This window comes from Prunus persica, chromosome G4 (assembly GCF_000346465.2).
Source record: "Prunus persica cultivar Lovell chromosome G4, Prunus_persica_NCBIv2, whole genome shotgun sequence".
Taxonomy (NCBI): domain Eukaryota; kingdom Viridiplantae; phylum Streptophyta; class Magnoliopsida; order Rosales; family Rosaceae; genus Prunus; species Prunus persica.
The window spans coordinates 23,059,879-23,076,514 of record NC_034012.1 but is presented as its reverse complement, the minus strand read 5'-3'; the positions used below and the strand labels follow the sequence as shown (position 1 = coordinate 23,076,514).

The window sequence follows — 16,636 nt, the reverse complement described above, 5'->3', positions numbered from 1 at the left end:
TGCATTGTTTCATAAAAATTAAAACATTGCACTTCTTGGCTTAAGTTGCATTGTTTCATATATGAAAAGTTGTATTGTTTCATAGAAATTGAAACATTGCACTTCTTGGCTTAAGTTGCATTGTTTCATAATAAATGAAACATTGCACTTCTTGGCTTATGGTTGCAACATGAAAAGACACATTTGTTAATATTTTTCAGTCACATCTTTTCTGAACAGAGGCCTTGTTGCCTATAAATAGAGAAGATCCTACAACATTTCATTCATCCAATTGTCATCCAATAATAGTAGTCTTTAGAGTATTCATAGCATTATATTTTTTTTAGAAATATAATGAGTTAGTAAGAAAGAATTCATACACAAGTTTGAGTTCGCTTTTCTTAGGAATTGTAGTGCTGCTTCAACAAGAAGTCGATCGTTGTATTCTAGGAGACGTTTGCCAAGTAAATCCTAAAAGCACTTGTGATGAGGCAATTTCGTCTTAAGGAGATAGAACCAAGTTCTAGACTCGATCATTTGTAAAGTATTCTTAACATTTACCTTGTCATTATTTTCTTGTATTTATTTCGAATTTATAGTGAAGTTTTATTTTCAAAATTCTGTAAATATAGCAATTATCTTTCTCTTTTTTTTCCGACAATCTTAGGATGAAATTTTTTTTTTGGTAATTGCTATATTTATTGGTTTTTTTTTTAAGAATCTTAAATTTATTTTAGTTTCTTAAAAGTTGTTAGTTTACTTTGAATTAAACTATGTATTTTCCTCTTTATTGAAGGAAAATGACTAGTTTTACTAGTAGTGATTGTACTAGTAATGACAAGGGAAAATGTGTGGCTCATGCTTTACCTGTGGTAATCCTTGCTTCCTCTTCTTATGGAGAGAAACTTGAGAAGTTCAATGGAACTGATTTCAAGAGGTGGCAACAAAAGATGCTGTTCTATTTGACCACACTCAATTTGGCCAAGTTCTTGAAGGAAGATGCTCCTGCTACTGGTACTACTACAGAAGCGGTTGATGCTGCAGATGCATGGTATCACTCGAACTTCCTTTGCAAGAACTATATCATCAATGGATTGGACAATACTTTGTACAATGTATACAGTCCAATCAAAACTGCCAAAGCCCTGTGGGAGTCATTTGACAAGAAATACAAGACCGAAGATGCTGGCATGAAGAAATTTGTGGTTGGTCGATTTCTTGATTTCAAGATGGGGGACTCCAAGACAGTCATCAACCAAGTCCAAGAACAAATCCACGGGACTCCTTAGTCAAGAGCAAATCCACTATAGAATTGAGATTACAAGAAGTACTCACACTATTATCCTAGACTCAAAATCTAGACAAAGTTTACCGACTTCTATGTAACTCAACTTCTGTTACGGAATGATCTTCGATACTCCTTATGTTGAACACAATACTGGTCACGATTGTTTCAAGCTCACTAGAGGATAAACGCCACAACAGTCTCGGTGCCCAAACCGTATAAGTCACCGACGTGCATATGTATGCAATATGAATGATGAATAGATTCGATAAATCACCAAGCAACAAAGGAGAACTTGATGACTTACCAAAGAAAATAAGCACGACAACTTTTACTAAAAGATTCGATATGATCAAAGATATAATTGCGTTGAAAAGCTTGACAATGAAAAGAACCAACCGTCCTTTTATTCAAAGCAGGTTTCTCTCCCTAGAGAGAAACCCATGTGACCACACTTGTTGTGCAAACTATAACTCTAAAACCTATTCAAACTAAAACTCCTAAACCTGATGCAAAAAGGTCTCTTCATGAGACGCTCAACAGATGACAGAACAACTATCCACTTATGAATATAAAATCTGATTCAATAAGGACTCATAGTGACGACACCAAACAGCCACTATTATTAAGAAATAATTTTCTCCTAAAACAAGTTAACTAAGAGATAAGCATGGTGCATGTCACGATGATAGACGCTAATATTTTAACTTAAATTACAATGGCATAAAAAATAACTTTAATTATAAACCCTATTTTGAATGCATGATTATGTCATAATTTACCTGTTGTCAAGTTTCTCATAGGGTCAGGTCATGCCTCGGAAGTATAAGGTTGAGAGAGTTGTGCCAAAACGTCCAGTAACAATTCCTCACAAACTAATTTTCAACCTATGCTAGAGTCTAGGAAATGTCAATACGATTTTTGTACTAACAAAAGTATTTCACAAAGGTTACAACAATTGTTAATCCAATGTCGTCAAATGGAGAAATTTTGGAAGATGCAAGAATTGTTGAAAAAGTTCTTCGTAGTCTACCACCGAAATTTGATTATGTTGTGGTTGCCATTGAAGAGTCAAATGATACTTCTGCTCTTTCCATAGAAAATTTGCAAGGAAAATTGGAGGCCCATGAAATCAAAATAAATTTGAGCAATCCTCCTCCCACACAATCGAATCGGGCTTTAAAGACTCAAGTTACAACTACAGGAGGCAATCAAAATCAAGCTACTGGTTCTAGCCAAAGCTACGGTCGCAGTCGCAGTTGCAGCCGTGGTCGAGGTGGTAGAGGCGGAAGAGGAAGAGGAAGAAATTCTAATTTTCAAAGTGGAAGAGGCTCATCAAACAATTCAAGTGATGGTGAGAAAAATTCAAGTTTGTCATCATCATATAGCGGAAGAGAAAATGGCTTTCAAAGAGGAAGAGGACATGGTTATTTCAAATGCTATTATTGTGACAAGCCTGGGAAGATGAAAAACAAAATAGGGCAGCTGAGTTTATGCATGAAAGCAAGGTTGGTGATAGAGAGTCCAAAGAAACTTTATTGCTCGCATGTTATGGAGATAGTATGGATGATGTGTGATATCTACACAGCGGAGCTTTTTTCATCTCTTGCTGAAATTGATCATGGACAAGTAACAATTGGTTATGCTAGAGCCTATAAAATTAGGGGAGTAGGTGAAGTCTCTTTTAAATCCAAATCTGGAAAAATTGAGAAGATGGTTGAAGTTTATTATGTTCTTGGTTTAAAGAGTAATTTGCTAAGTATGGGTCATCTTTTGAAGAAAGGATTTGATGTTAACTTGCATGACAACACTTGTTTTTTGTCAAAGAAAAATCAGATTGTTGCAAAGATAGGTGTTGCTGCAAATAATTTGTTTCCAATCAGACTTCAGACAACAAAATTGTCTTGTTTTGTTGGTGTTGAGAAGGGAATTTCCAAGCTTTGGCATGATAGATATGGCCATATGAACTATGCAAGTCTAAAGTTGCTGTCAAGTAAAGAGATGGTAGATAGATGATGTTTTGGAAGAATGCCAACTAGGCAAGCAACATAAGAATTCGTTCCCTGCACATTCCTCATGGCGAGCAAAGAAGCCGCTGGAACTTGTTCATTCTGATTTATGTGGTTTAATGCCAGTGACATCTCATGGAGGTAACAAGTATTTTTTCTCATTTATTGATGATTTCTCAAGAAAAGTTTGGGTTTATTTGCTTAAATAATAAATCTGAGGCATTTCAAGCTTTCAAAGATTTCAAGGCTGAGGTTAAGAAATTTGTGGGTTTTTCGATTAAAACTTTGAGGACTGATCGTGGAGGAGAATATTTCTCCAATGAATTTGAAAAATATTGCAGAAATCATGGAATAATGTGTCAGTTGACAGCTCGTTACACACCACAACAAAATGATGTGAGCAAAAGAAAACACTGAACTATCATGGAGATGGTAAGAAGCATGCTGAAGAAGAAAATTTTGCATAAAGAATTGTGGGCTGAAGCAATGGCATGTGCAATTTAATTGATCAGTCGATCACCAACAAAAGCTTTGAATGATTGCACACCTCATGAGGCATGGTATGGAACGAAACCAAGTGTTCATCATTTGAGAATTTTTGGAAGTGTTGTCTATGCTCATGTTCCAGATGCAGTGAGGAATAAGCTTGATGACAAGTCAGAGAAATGCATTTTTATTGGATATAGTGAAAGAAGCAAGGCCTACAAGCTGTACAATCCAAAGACAAAGAAATTCTTGGTGAGTCAAGATGTTCGATTTGATAAATACTCTAATTTTTATGATCATGGTGCAGCATCAATTCTTCAAGATGATAGTGATGATTATTGTCACTCCACCAATGACTCTTCCCAAAGTTCTCCAAGACCAGCAACAAATGGCAATGAAGGCCCTTCCCAAACTCCGATAAAGATGAGAAGTTTAGAATAAATTTATGAATCTACTCGGTATTTTGCTTTCTTTGCAGGAGAAGACCCAATTTCTTTTGATGATGCATCCAAAGAAGAAAAATGGAAGAGAGCTATGGATGAAGAAATAAAAGCCATTGAAAAAAAATGATACATGGGAGCTCAAAGATTTACCACAGCACAAAGATCCTATTGGTGTGAAATGGGTGTACAAAACAAAGATGAATCTAGATGGGTCCATAAATAAATACAAGGCGAGGCTTTTGGCAAATGGATACAAACAAAACGAAGGAGAAGATTATACTGAGGTTTTTGCTCCTGTTTCTAGGTTTAACACCCTTCGTTTAATCATTTCTCTTGCAGCACAAAATAATTGGAAGGTGTTTCAAATGGATGTGAAGTCTGCGTTTTTTAATGGTGTTCTCAATGAAGAAGTTTACTTGGAGTAACCACCTAGATATGTAAAGAGAGGACAAGAGAAGAAAGTTTTCAAGTTGAGAAAGGCCTTATATGGTCTTAAGCAGTCACCTAGAGCTTGGTACAGCCGCATCAATTCATATTTTGAGAAGAATGGTTTTCAGAAATGTCCGTATGAGCATACTCTCTATATTAAAAACAATTCGCAAGGAAGTTTCATGATTGTAAGTCTTTATGTTAATGATCTGATTTTTACTGGAAATAATCTTGATATGTTGAATGAGTTCAAGCTCTCCATGATGAGAGAATTTGAGATATGACAGATTTAGGAGAACTGAATCATTTTCTTGGTATAGAAGTTCACCAATCCCAAAAAGGAATTTTAATTTCACAAGAGAGTTATGTGAAGGAAGTTTTGAAGAAGTTTCGAATGGAGAATGCAAATCCAGTCTCAACTCCATGTGTTACAAGCTTAAAATTGAGCAAAGATGGTGAAGGAAAACTTGTGAACTCTACAATGTTTCGAAGTTTGGTTGGAAATCTGATGTATTTGACTACCACAAGCCATATCCAATCATTGGGAGGCTGCAAAGAGAATTTTGCGATATGTCAAAGGGACCATTGATTATGGTATTTTCTATGAAGCAAATATTCCTATTAATCTTGTTGATCATACTGATAGTGACTTGGCAGGAAGTGTTGATGATTGCAAAAGTACTTCCGGTTACGTTTTTAATCTTGGAAGTGGTGTTTTTTCCTGGAGTTCTAAGAAGCAACCTATTGTGGCTCTCTCTACAACGGAAGCAGAATACATTGCCGCTTCTTATACAGGATGTCAGATTCTGTGGTTACGAGGAATTTTGAAAAGTATTAAGCACGAGCAAAAAGGTCCCACAAGTTTGTTTTGTGATAATAGTTCAGCAATTTCAGTTTCAAAAGATCCAATTTTACATGGGCGAACAAAGCACATTCGTATTCGTTATAATTTTCTGAGGGAGCTTATCAATGAAGGTGTTATTCATGTGAAGTATTGCAAGATAGATGAACAAATGGCTGATGTGTTTACAAAACCTCTTGGTGGACAGATTTAAAAAGGAGATGTTGCAAGATTGGGAGTTAGAAGCAAGTTTGGTTTACGGGAGGCATTGTTGGAGAATTAAACCAAATATGCATCATTATTGCATTCAAGAAGTTTCAATATGCTATTATGTTGAGTCTTTTCTTACTCTCTGTTTTAATAAATTCATGTATTAATGAATTGAATAAACTGTCAGCTTCATGAATTAGTGGGTTGATGAAGAATCTAAGATATGAGATTGGGTTAATCGGTTATGATAAGAGAAGTCTTTAAATAGGTCTTTTATCATTGTTATTTTATTGTGGTGAATTATAATGAAAGAGCCTATTCTTCTAAGAAACTAGTGTCCATTTGTTTTATTTTATTTCTCTTCCTCCTACATCCAGCATAAGCTTCAAAAAAGAAAAAACAAAGCAGGTGAATGCTTGGCACATTATTCATAATATAGGAAATGTAATTCATCACTTCAATTTCTTCCAATAGAATTTTCATAAATTCAATTACAAGCATTGGGATCATTGTGGGCACAGCCTGCTATATATATATGTACTGCAAACAAATTTAGTACCCAAAATTCATGGGTAAGAAGAAAGAACCCCAATGAATTCCATGAAATTATGAACCCTAGCTAGGTACTAAGAGTACATAACACAATCGATTTCATCACTTTCCCTGAAATAGAATGTGAGATCGTGGTGGACTGTACAAAAATTTGTACCCAATAATCATGCCTAAGTTGTGTTAAAAAAATAAAAAAAAATTCGTGGATAAAGTTTGAAATGAACTTAGTTGATCGTGCTCAATAATCTTCACAGTCGGAGTCTGACGGCAAATCATCAAAGAAAGTAAGCAAAAAGTGAAGGTCATAATCCCATTTCAAAAATTCTTCCAGGTCAGGAATTGGACCCGGCACGTCGCAAAGAGCCATCTTTCTAACTGCCATTCGCACAACTGATGATGTTGTTGATGATCCTTTTAGTATTTCTTCATCTTCACGCCCTTCAACGTTACAAGATGGTGATGACGATCGAGATGACAAGCAAATTTGCTTATTATTCTTGCCAATATAGTTCTTCTTGCTCTCTTTTTTCTTGCTTGTTTCTTGCGTCTCAAGTTTTTTTGGACAAGAAGAGTTTCTCTCCAGCATCCGAATCTCGTGCACTATTTCAACTTTCTTTTTCTTGGGTTTTTGGTTAACGGCTATATTAGTTTCTCCGGTGTCTGTAGAAGACTCCGTCTCATCTGGGTCCAAAATCCGGATCCGAACGACCTTCAACCTTCCCTTCTTTTCTTCATGTTCTTGTTCTTGTGGCGCTGTCTTCCGGCCTCCGCGAGCTGTAGGTCTTAGGCTGTAATTGCTTTGGATTTTAGTGGATGAAACGGTGCGTTTGGTGGTGGGAATATGGAGTTGGCGTTCATGTTCTTGCTGGGCTGCCGCCGCCTCTTGTTTTCTCCTCCGGCCGCTGCAATTACTTCGGGGTTTGGTGGACGAAAAGGTGTGTTCGATGGCATTGTTGTTGGCGGGGTTGCTAATGGGAGCAGCGAGAGCAAGGACAATTCGTGGCATGGGGGTTTGTCTTGTTTTTCTTTTTCTGGACGAAGCAGAAGGACTTGAAGCCTCCATGATGATCGGTGTGTGCTTGATTCGCAAAGCAACTTTCAAGAAGGGAAGTGAAATTACACTAGTTAGTTCACCAGCAACATGTCTGAACTGAATTTATAGGGAAACTTTCCAAATGCAATAAGGAGAAAATAATATTTTGGCTTTCAAAACTCCACCTAGCTTCCTTGTGGAAAAAGGAAAGTAAATATCAAAATATTATTAACACAGTTTAATCTCCGCTTCTTTCGGGAAACAAATAAAAGCAACTTCTCCTAGTAAGATACGGGGTAATCCAATCACTAGTGAACTGTGAAGCCACCACTCTGACACTGACAAGCTCGCTCGCCTCGGCAGGTCCTCACCTCACCTCTTGTTTCTCTGTTACATTACATGGCATCATGCTTTTGTTCCAGTTAACATATTGTTTGATCAAAGCTGATCATGAAAACTAACAAAACTGATCTCTAGCGAACTAGAATATAAATTATCACATATCTGTACGATATAATATATAAGAAATGGAGAGAGAGTTGAAATCATGAAGAATCTTTCACAAGTATTGTGGTTAAACGTAACAGAGGATAATATAACCCTTGTTTGCATGGAAATCCCTCCCAGAGTTCACTCTGTCGGTACTTGGACTGATGGTGGTGCTGTGTCCGGTGGAGACGGAAGTTCTACATTTCCAGTCCTCGAAAGGCAAATGGGTTTGGCTTTCTTCACCACCCAAATCCTTCATCACATTCTCAGGTGTTTTGGAATTCCCGTCTCTCTCAAATGCTGGATGTTAACGTATCTATACTATATACGTAAATTGCATGCAGGCAGGTTTGATCCTTGGTCCAGGGTTTCTGGGGAGTATCCCTTCTTACGCAAGATTCATGTTCAGCATTGTGAGTCAGAACGTAATTGGCACTCGCACTGTTTGGGTGCTCAAAGAGGTACCTTCCGTACTTGGATCTACATTTTCCTTTTTCTTATCTTTGTTATATCTTCATTTTCAGTCTCACCAGCATTTGTCTTTTCTCCCACAGCTGGTTCATGTACAACCTCAGCCTCTGGTTCAGTTGCCTTCCGTAAATCTTCAGTGTTCTCCTTCACAACATTTTCCGAATCCACCATTAACAAATGAATTGAGAAAATTAAACTAAAGAATCGGTGCCTTGACTGTTTGGGAATTCAATGTCCGCAGATCATTCAGAAATTATACTTTTTTGCATAGCCAAGATAATCAGACAAACAAGGATATTAAACTCGTAGATTATTACTGCCAGATGCAGAGAAAACTTAATCAGACACGCAATGCATTTTTCTTATCCACTATTCTTCATCACATACATAGACACACCACAGAAAAAACAAATTGCAAGTTAATAACTAAACCAGTAAACATAAATCAAATACGAATTACAATCACCTACAAAAAAAACACCAAAATTCCCACAAGAAAGAAAATTGAACAAAACTTCCAGGGTTTCAAACACCAGATATTCATAGGCAGGGAGACTGAGCCCACAATGTCATTACAAATCTCATTGAGTTTCTTACGTTACCTGTCACTGAGAAGAGGCTAAAAGCAACCTTGGACAAATTGACTTCAGATATTCATTCATAGGCAGAATCAGGTGTCATCTGCATCAAGTAATTTGTTATTTTCAGAGTTTAGTACTAACCAGGTAGCAGATAACAAAGTCTACATCTCAGTAGATACAAGTAGAAAAATGATGACTTAACACAAAACCCCCTTACTGAAGAAACAACTGCTTTAAAAAATTCCAATTAAATGATTTTTTGTACCCTCAAAATAAAATTCCACAAAGCACTTCGGAAATGACACAAAGATTTCAACAAAAAATATCTCGAGGATCCTAAAAGTTCATCCCCAAAAAATAAAAATAAACATAAGCAGTCTAGATGGTCCAAGATATTCTAACCACACAAATTTATTTATACTGGAAAAATCCAGAAGGAAAGCCTCACACTTGCACCCTTGCATATCAGAACGATACTGGATGAGTGTATTCAGCTTCAACTGTTTTATGACTCATGTCATTTGTATCCAGAATGTCCTAGGTACATAGAGCCTAGTTTATGCTAAATCGTGAAATATCAGATGCTATTCAACATAATCAAATCAAAGATGCAAAAATGCTTACCATGAATGAAGTCTACAGCACAACATGTATCACTCAGTGATGGTGCAAAGCAGTAATCTCTTGTAGGAATCACCAGATGGTTACTTCCGTGGCACTGCCAAAAATTTAATGGTTAGATTAGAGCCCAAAAAATAATGTAAAAAAAAACAAAACAAAACAAAACAAAAATGCAGAAGTTCTAGTCAAGTATAGACATGACCCAAGTCAATTTTAATCCAGAGCATTCACGTATTAATACATACAATAGTATGGCAAAGCACCAGCTAATCCTGTCAGATACTTATGACATTTTGGGAATGCTTCTTCTACTGAGAAGCACTTTTGTTAGAAGCACGACAAACTTTTACTAAAAAACCAAATGACTCCTGAAAATGCACTTGCAAGCACTTCCTGGGGGAAGCACATAAAGCACTAACCTAGAAGCACTTGTAATCTTTTCTATCAAGCATTACCAAAAGCTCTTTTGGCTATCAGAAAGTACTTTTAGCACTTGCCACTTATAAAGGCATTGCCACACAGGCCCTAAATATTTCATGCAAAAAATATAAATATATATAAACTCTGAGCAGCAATATTTCATTTGAAAGAAAAATGTATCGGTTTATCTCCAACCATGCAAACTCTGAGAATGCAAATCTAGGAAACCACTAACATGATATAAAGACGTTGGAACCAAAGTCTTGTATGGCTCATTAAGTGTGATGACTCCATCTAACTCCACATGCGAACTCAATAAGTTTCTTTCATTTAATATAATTAACTGCATCGCATTTACATCTATAATTAACTGAGATAAAAAAAAACATAAACAAAAATTGCAAATTAATTCACAGCTGCAGAAAAAGGATAAACACCCACATTAAAAAAATAAAAATAAAAATAAAAGAAAAGGAGAAAAAGATCCCAGTCACTTTCACAAGCTATCCAATCGAAATCAGAATTCAAAATGAACCAGACACCTAAACAAATTATGACAAACAAATATACGCATAAACGGGCTTGATAAAATTATATTTGTACCTCATCGACCTTGTCCCACCACAGAAACTCAGCCTAAAGCTTATTCCCAATGACATTGTAAAGCAGAGTTGGGTAAAACAGCACATGAGCCCCTGCGCCAATAAACCCGTTTTGCATCCGAACCAACAATGCTTCTGCTACCAAAATTGTATTTCCAGGGCATGAATTCCCTTCTTCCACACCTACCAACTTAACTCAATGATTGTTTTCTACTTGGTTTGAGACTTTGAGCTTAGTAGAAGAACCCAATTCCAGATAAGAAAAGAAAAGCCATAAAAACAGGTGAGCATTTTCTTTTGTTCAACTTCAAAATGCAATTCTACTCACATGCTTAACTAACTCCTCATCTCCGGATTTCTTCAGGATCTCAGCTATACTGTCAACATAAGGAGCTTTCAGCTTAATTCCTTTGTTTAGCATTAGCCTTGCCAGCTTTGCAGCCTCCAATAAATGCCTTTGCTCACAAAGGCCCACTAAAAGAATTGAGTAAGTATCAGAGTCAATGGAAGACAAGCATTCCATCTTCTCAAGTTCATCAAACAAGCAAAATCCATCTATCACCCGTCCTTCCAAACAAACCTTTTTTAACATAATGCTACACGCCAAACTATTTGGTTTCAACCCACTATCAAGCATCATCCTCAAGACCTTCTCTGCCTCTTCAGGTTTTCTACCTCTTGCCAAAGACACAACAAGAGAGCTATAGCAATCACTATATGTAACACTACGTCCCACAACAACTCTATCAATCAGTTTATAAGCCTCTTCAACTTGATCCTCCACGCAAAAACTCTTAATTAGAATACTAACCGTTACGCGACTTGGGGCACATCCACAAGCTTCCATTCGGTCCAAAATAACCAACGCCTCCTTCGACCGACCTTTGTCACAAAGCTTTTGAATCACAGACGTATATGTTACTACATTAGGGCTACAATCCCCACCTTCCTTCTCCATCTCTGTCAATAACTCCAAAGCTCTCTCCATATTCTCAGACCTACAAAACCCATCAAGAAGTGCCGAGTACACCACAGCATTAGGCAAACAACCATGTCCCTTCATAACCTTAAACAACCCACAAGCATCATCTAACCGACCCACCTTACAAAACCCATTAATCATTACCACGTATGTGATCAAATCAGGCAAAAGATCCACCAAGCCCATCTCTTTCACCAATCTTTCAGCCACATTCATATTACCTTTATCGCAAAACAACCTTATAACAACATTATACACAGTAGTATCTGGACGCAAACCAAAATCCGGTATTTTCCTTAATACCCTCAAAGCTTCATCGGCAAGCTTAGCTTCTTTACATAAATTAAAGACAACCTTAAATGCCTTAAGACTAACAACGCGCCCTTCAATTCTATAAGCTTCCAAAACATCAAAAATCACACTTGGGTTTAGCTTAATCTCACACAGTTCACAAGCTTGGCTGTACATAAAATAGCTATGCCTATAACTGGAGTGAAGACCAGCCCATATGAAAAACCTAAGACCCATTTGGGATTGGCTAGGATAGCATCTCTTTAAGACCTGACTTACACATTTGGAGTCCAAATGGACATTGATTGATGAAAGGGTTTGCTCAATGTTGCCACCATTTTCCTGCAGCCGATTGTAGACTATCTCCCCATCTGAGGCAGAAGAGAACCGCAAGATTGAGAATTTGTGACTTTTGAGGCCAACTGAGGAGGACATGAACCGAGAGATTGAAGAAAGGGTCATCATTTTAAGGAAATTTCAAAGGTTTGATCCAAATATGATTAAACCCTAAATGCTGCAAGGGGCCGTGGACTCCTCGTCACGCAAACAGGGCTGCTGATGCGCGGCTGCTTTAGGGGTGCGAAGCGGAGGATGAGGGACGAAATTTTGAGCGTTGTGAGCGCCACAAACATCTAAATGACGGGAGGGATTCGAACTCGGTGCAGAGTGGGGAGATTAAAGTAAGCCAAATTTATTTATTTATTTATTTATTTGCGAAATAAGCTAAATTGAATTTGAGTCAAATAACAATTTTTTATTTTACCCCACACTTTTCACACTCACATAAAATTTTAGTGAAATTTAAATTTATTCTCTACTCCAATCACGTATTCCTAAATTACTCTCACTAACATAAATTCATCACACATATTTTATATTGGGTTAATTACAATTTAGTATCTTGTGGTTACACCCTTAACACATGTTAGTTTATATATTCTCAATTTTCATAATTACATACCCCAGTTTTTTAAATTTGTTACAATGTGCTTTTACCGTTAGAGTTTCCGTCAGATCTCTCTGTTAGTTGTCTACGTGACATTGTGGGTTCCATATTTTTCACATTTTTTTAATTTTAAATTGATTAAAATATTTAAAAAATATTTAAAACAAAAATTTAAAATTCACTCTCTCTCTCTGCGTTCTCCCGATCAAGCTCCAACACCCAACCCTTCCTCCCCCCCCGTGGACGAATTTCCCTTTGTTGTTGAGAGACCACCCCATGGAGCCCTGCTCCTTCCTCCCACATTATGTTTTTCACCCACAAACGCTCAAACCCACTCACATATGCAAATAAAGTTCAATTTTTTTTTTTCTTTCCAATTTGTTGGTTTTTGAATTTGTAGAGAGAGAGAGAGATGAAGACAGGCATATCTGATAGGACCCGCCCCGGAATTCCTTGGAAACCGGGACGAATCCCGTCTTGTTACCAACATCACCCCGATGTCGGGCCCACTTACTAAAAATCGAGACTTTCTATCAAAAATTTGGCAGAGTCTTTCTTGTAAATTGAACAATCCCAACAAAATTCAACCTACATAAAAACATAATATGGTCCCAACCAGCAGCATGCATTCAACATTCAACAATGTAAATTAAATGGCCTCTGGCTTCACAAGTAAAACCTAACATGGGCAATAACAGAGCATTTATCGAATTTAGTTTACAAGAACAACCAGTTGAGTAGAAAGAAATTACTCAAAGCCTAATCTACTGATGGTCACGATTCGGGGTCTCGAACACGGCTTGCAACTCTCCCTTGAGTGACTACTATCTGGGGGGGGTGTCAAAACAAAAAACATGTGAGTGGACAAAAACAAAGTTCGCATTCAAAATAATATAATAACCCCACCGTGTAAAAATAATGATCAAAACATGCAGATTCACTAAATTTTATTTAATGATCAAAAACATCACTCTCTGAAACCCTTTGAAATCAATCACTCTGTCCATAAACTTTATCCCCAAAATTTATACTGCTCCCACTAAACCAATATACATATACTTTAACTGATTTACTCTCACATATATATGTATATATAAATATATAACAATATAGCTTGGATAGAGCCCCCAATGCATATATAGGGCCAGACGAAATATCAATCCAGTCCATATATTGGGTGGAATAGCAGTCAGATTTGTTCCTATGTGCAAAGTCAGATTTGTGGACCCATTGTGTCAGCCCTAGGGACATGTGGATGGCAATATTAATACTGTTGTTGGAATCAGATTGCCACAATTCAAACTTGTTTTTGTTTTCTTTTTTCAAATTGTTCCCAACGGCTATATGATCAAATGCCAGGATTACTTCTTAACAATTTCAACGGAAATAAAATAGATCCAACGATCAAAAATCAAATCAAATGGTAAAAATAAAATAATTAAATATTAAAATTAGATGTAACACCAAAACTCATCCCAAACTCTATAAATACTTATCCATTTTGTTGAATAATCCACCAAAATCAAAATTTCATTTCTCACTTTGATAATTCTGTTCATTCCCCTTTCAATCCTTTTCAATATGGCCCCAAAACCCCAATGAGGCTTTATGTAGAAGCAAGTGACACATTTTGGGTTCGTGTGTACCAAAAGTTTTTGGAGAATGACTAGGGAATGGCTGGGCCGGACCCTCGAACACCACTAGCTATAGCTTCTCGGTTCAAAATCATCAACCAAAAATCCTCTCTTTGGAAGGCCTGTTTGACTAAAGCCAATGCAAGCCCTGCAAGTGGGTATAATCTTAGTGATGTGGTTAGTACCCATTTTATTCAAGCTTTAAATTTGTTATTATAATTTTATTCAAGTCTCAACTTATTCATTCTTTTTGGATAATTTTCTGGAGGTCTTCAACTTGTTTGAGAACAGGTTTGGAATCTACCATCATGAAGTCCAGAACTCTCCCTACAATAAATTTCTTGGATCCTACATCTTCAGTTTTATACTTTTTCTCAAGAGATTCCCAAACTTCTCTAACTATCTTGAATGGTGCATAAACATCATACAGTGTATCATCCAGCCCATTCAAGATATAGTTCTTACACAAGAATTCAGATTGTATACATGCATCAATTGCAACCACGGTCTCTTTGGTTGCAAGATTCTCATTCGACACAGGGGCATCATGTCTCATAATATGGGCTAGGTTTAATGTTGTAAGATAGAACAAAATCTTCTATTTCCAACGTTTGAAGTCAGTGCCTTTGAATTTCTCACACTTTCGGCATAAGAGGTCTTACTTCCTGATTGTTCCATATTACTTTCTAAAGATTGTTGGAGAACAATCAAGATAAAGCCAAATAATAGAATAAACAACATGAAAATCTATTATATATAAATAATAAAATCTAATCAATACAGTACTGTAGTATAATCAAATATAAAATACTGACTTGGATAGGTGATAGAGTCCTACAGAGTTGCAATGTCCTTTAGACAATATTTCTCCTCTACCTCTTGTGCTTTTAGTTCGATAGGAGTTTTCCCACTAGGATTAAACTATCACAAATCAAAGCCTAAGTACTGTGGCTTTGATTTCTGGTGAATAGTGATATGATTTTTCAAGTGTTTATGTGTGGAGAATGATAATGCAATTTCATATAATTCTATAATTTACTGGTTTAAATGAATTGTCAATATATAGAAGTCTGAAACCTCTTCATTCAATAATTGTAATAACTATTAAAACATAATTCGAATTTTAGATTATGATATTATCTAAACATGAATTTCTACTTAATAAAAAAATAATATTAATTAAATCAACAAAGCCCAAGAGCCCGCTCAAGGCCCATCTTTTGACAATTTTATTAGCTAAATATATATAGTCCCCTTATGTTGAGAGATCCTTCAAATAATTTTATTTGAGAGACACCTTTTAGAGTACCCTACGATTTTTTTTTTCCAACATGGATAGTAATCTTAAATTAGGGAAACTTGGCTTTAGTACCCTAAGAAGGACTTGGGTACATAATCTTCATCAATTAAATTTGTTGAATTTGTTAACTTGCATCCTAGAAACTTGGGTCATAGAATTAGTGGTAGAATCTGATGCCTTAGTAATTATCATAATCGACTTATAACCCTATCTTTAAACATTACTTTGCTTTTTCTTGTTTGATTAATTTGTTTTCGTTTTAATTGCATCTTTATTTAATTGTAGTTTAGGTTTAGACTCTGCTACACTACACTTCTCTACTTCGCTTTACTTGTTTAAGTGTTCTTGTTTTGTTTGCTTGTTTAGTTTAGTTGAGTCATAAGTTGAAAATCCATAAACAGAGTCATGCATTAGGTTAGGTTAAAGAACTAGAATTGATCACTAATCTTAGTGGGAACGATACTCATAATTGCATCTCACTATACTACAAATCAACTCATGCCCTTGCGAGAGTTTTAATTTGATCTAAAATGATCTAATATTAGGTTGGTTTAAAGGCACATTACAAACAAGCCCGAAAAGTTTTATCTAGCTTAGACCAAGCCAAGCCAATTTAGGATAGTCCCTAAGCATAATCCATGCCAAGATAGTCATGCAGAACTATACTTGATTTTCGTATGGATAAGATCGGAATAAGGGGATTCCAATTCCAATTCCAATCCAAAAAAATTCAAAATTTCAACATCCATTCTAATTCAAAAAACGTGGAATTTTCGGAACATACATATTTTGAAATTTTTTAGAAAATTTGGGAAAATTATTGAAATTTTAAACATGTTCATTGATTTGAAAGGTTAAAATTGGGTCAAAACTGAAAAATCATACGGTAAAGCTCGAAAAACTATTATATGGTATTGCTTAGATGTTGTTATCATTTATGAAATAATCCTTCTATGTCTATTTGGTCATTAAGTCAAATTTAGTTTAACTTAAAATTTGTCATTATGTGTAGTCTAAGCTTGAAACCCAATA

At 36.1% G+C, this 16,636-nt stretch overlaps 2 protein-coding genes across 3 annotated transcripts; both read right to left on the bottom strand.

Annotated features, from left to right (window-relative positions):
* Positions 6,191–7,649, bottom strand: LOC109948913. Its single transcript, XM_020562791.1, has 2 exons — positions 7,561–7,649; positions 6,191–7,379 (listed from the first exon to the last, which is right to left on the bottom strand). Exon 2 carries the CDS (start codon positions 7,295–7,297, stop codon positions 6,473–6,475), a length of 825 nt encoding a protein of 274 aa, XP_020418380.1. The 5' UTR covers positions 7,298–7,379; positions 7,561–7,649; the 3' UTR covers positions 6,191–6,472.
* LOC18781044 (pentatricopeptide repeat-containing protein At5g47360) lies at positions 7,752–12,399 on the bottom strand. 2 transcript variants are annotated; one of them, XM_020562790.1, is made up of 4 exons: positions 10,453–12,399; positions 9,433–9,526; positions 8,830–8,908; positions 7,752–8,371 (listed from the first exon to the last, which is right to left on the bottom strand). In XM_020562790.1, the coding sequence occupies exon 1, from the start codon at positions 12,187–12,189 to the stop codon at positions 10,759–10,761; it is 1,431 nt and encodes a 476-aa protein (XP_020418379.1). In that variant the 5' UTR covers positions 12,190–12,399; the 3' UTR covers positions 7,752–8,371; positions 8,830–8,908; positions 9,433–9,526; positions 10,453–10,758. The 2 variants fall into 2 exon arrangements, with proteins under 2 accessions (XP_020418379.1, XP_007212439.2); XM_007212377.2 differs by lacking the exon at positions 7,752–8,371 and having other exon boundaries at positions 8,508–8,908.

What these genes read in the sequence shown, in the direction of transcription:
- LOC109948913 (XM_020562791.1), bottom strand. Translation starts at nt 7,297, where the DNA reads ATGGAGGCTTCAAGTCCTTCTGCTTCGTCCAGAAAAAGAAAAACAAGA.
- LOC18781044 (XM_020562790.1), bottom strand. Translation starts at nt 12,189, where the DNA reads ATGATGACCCTTTCTTCAATCTCTCGGTTCATGTCCTCCTCAGTTGGC.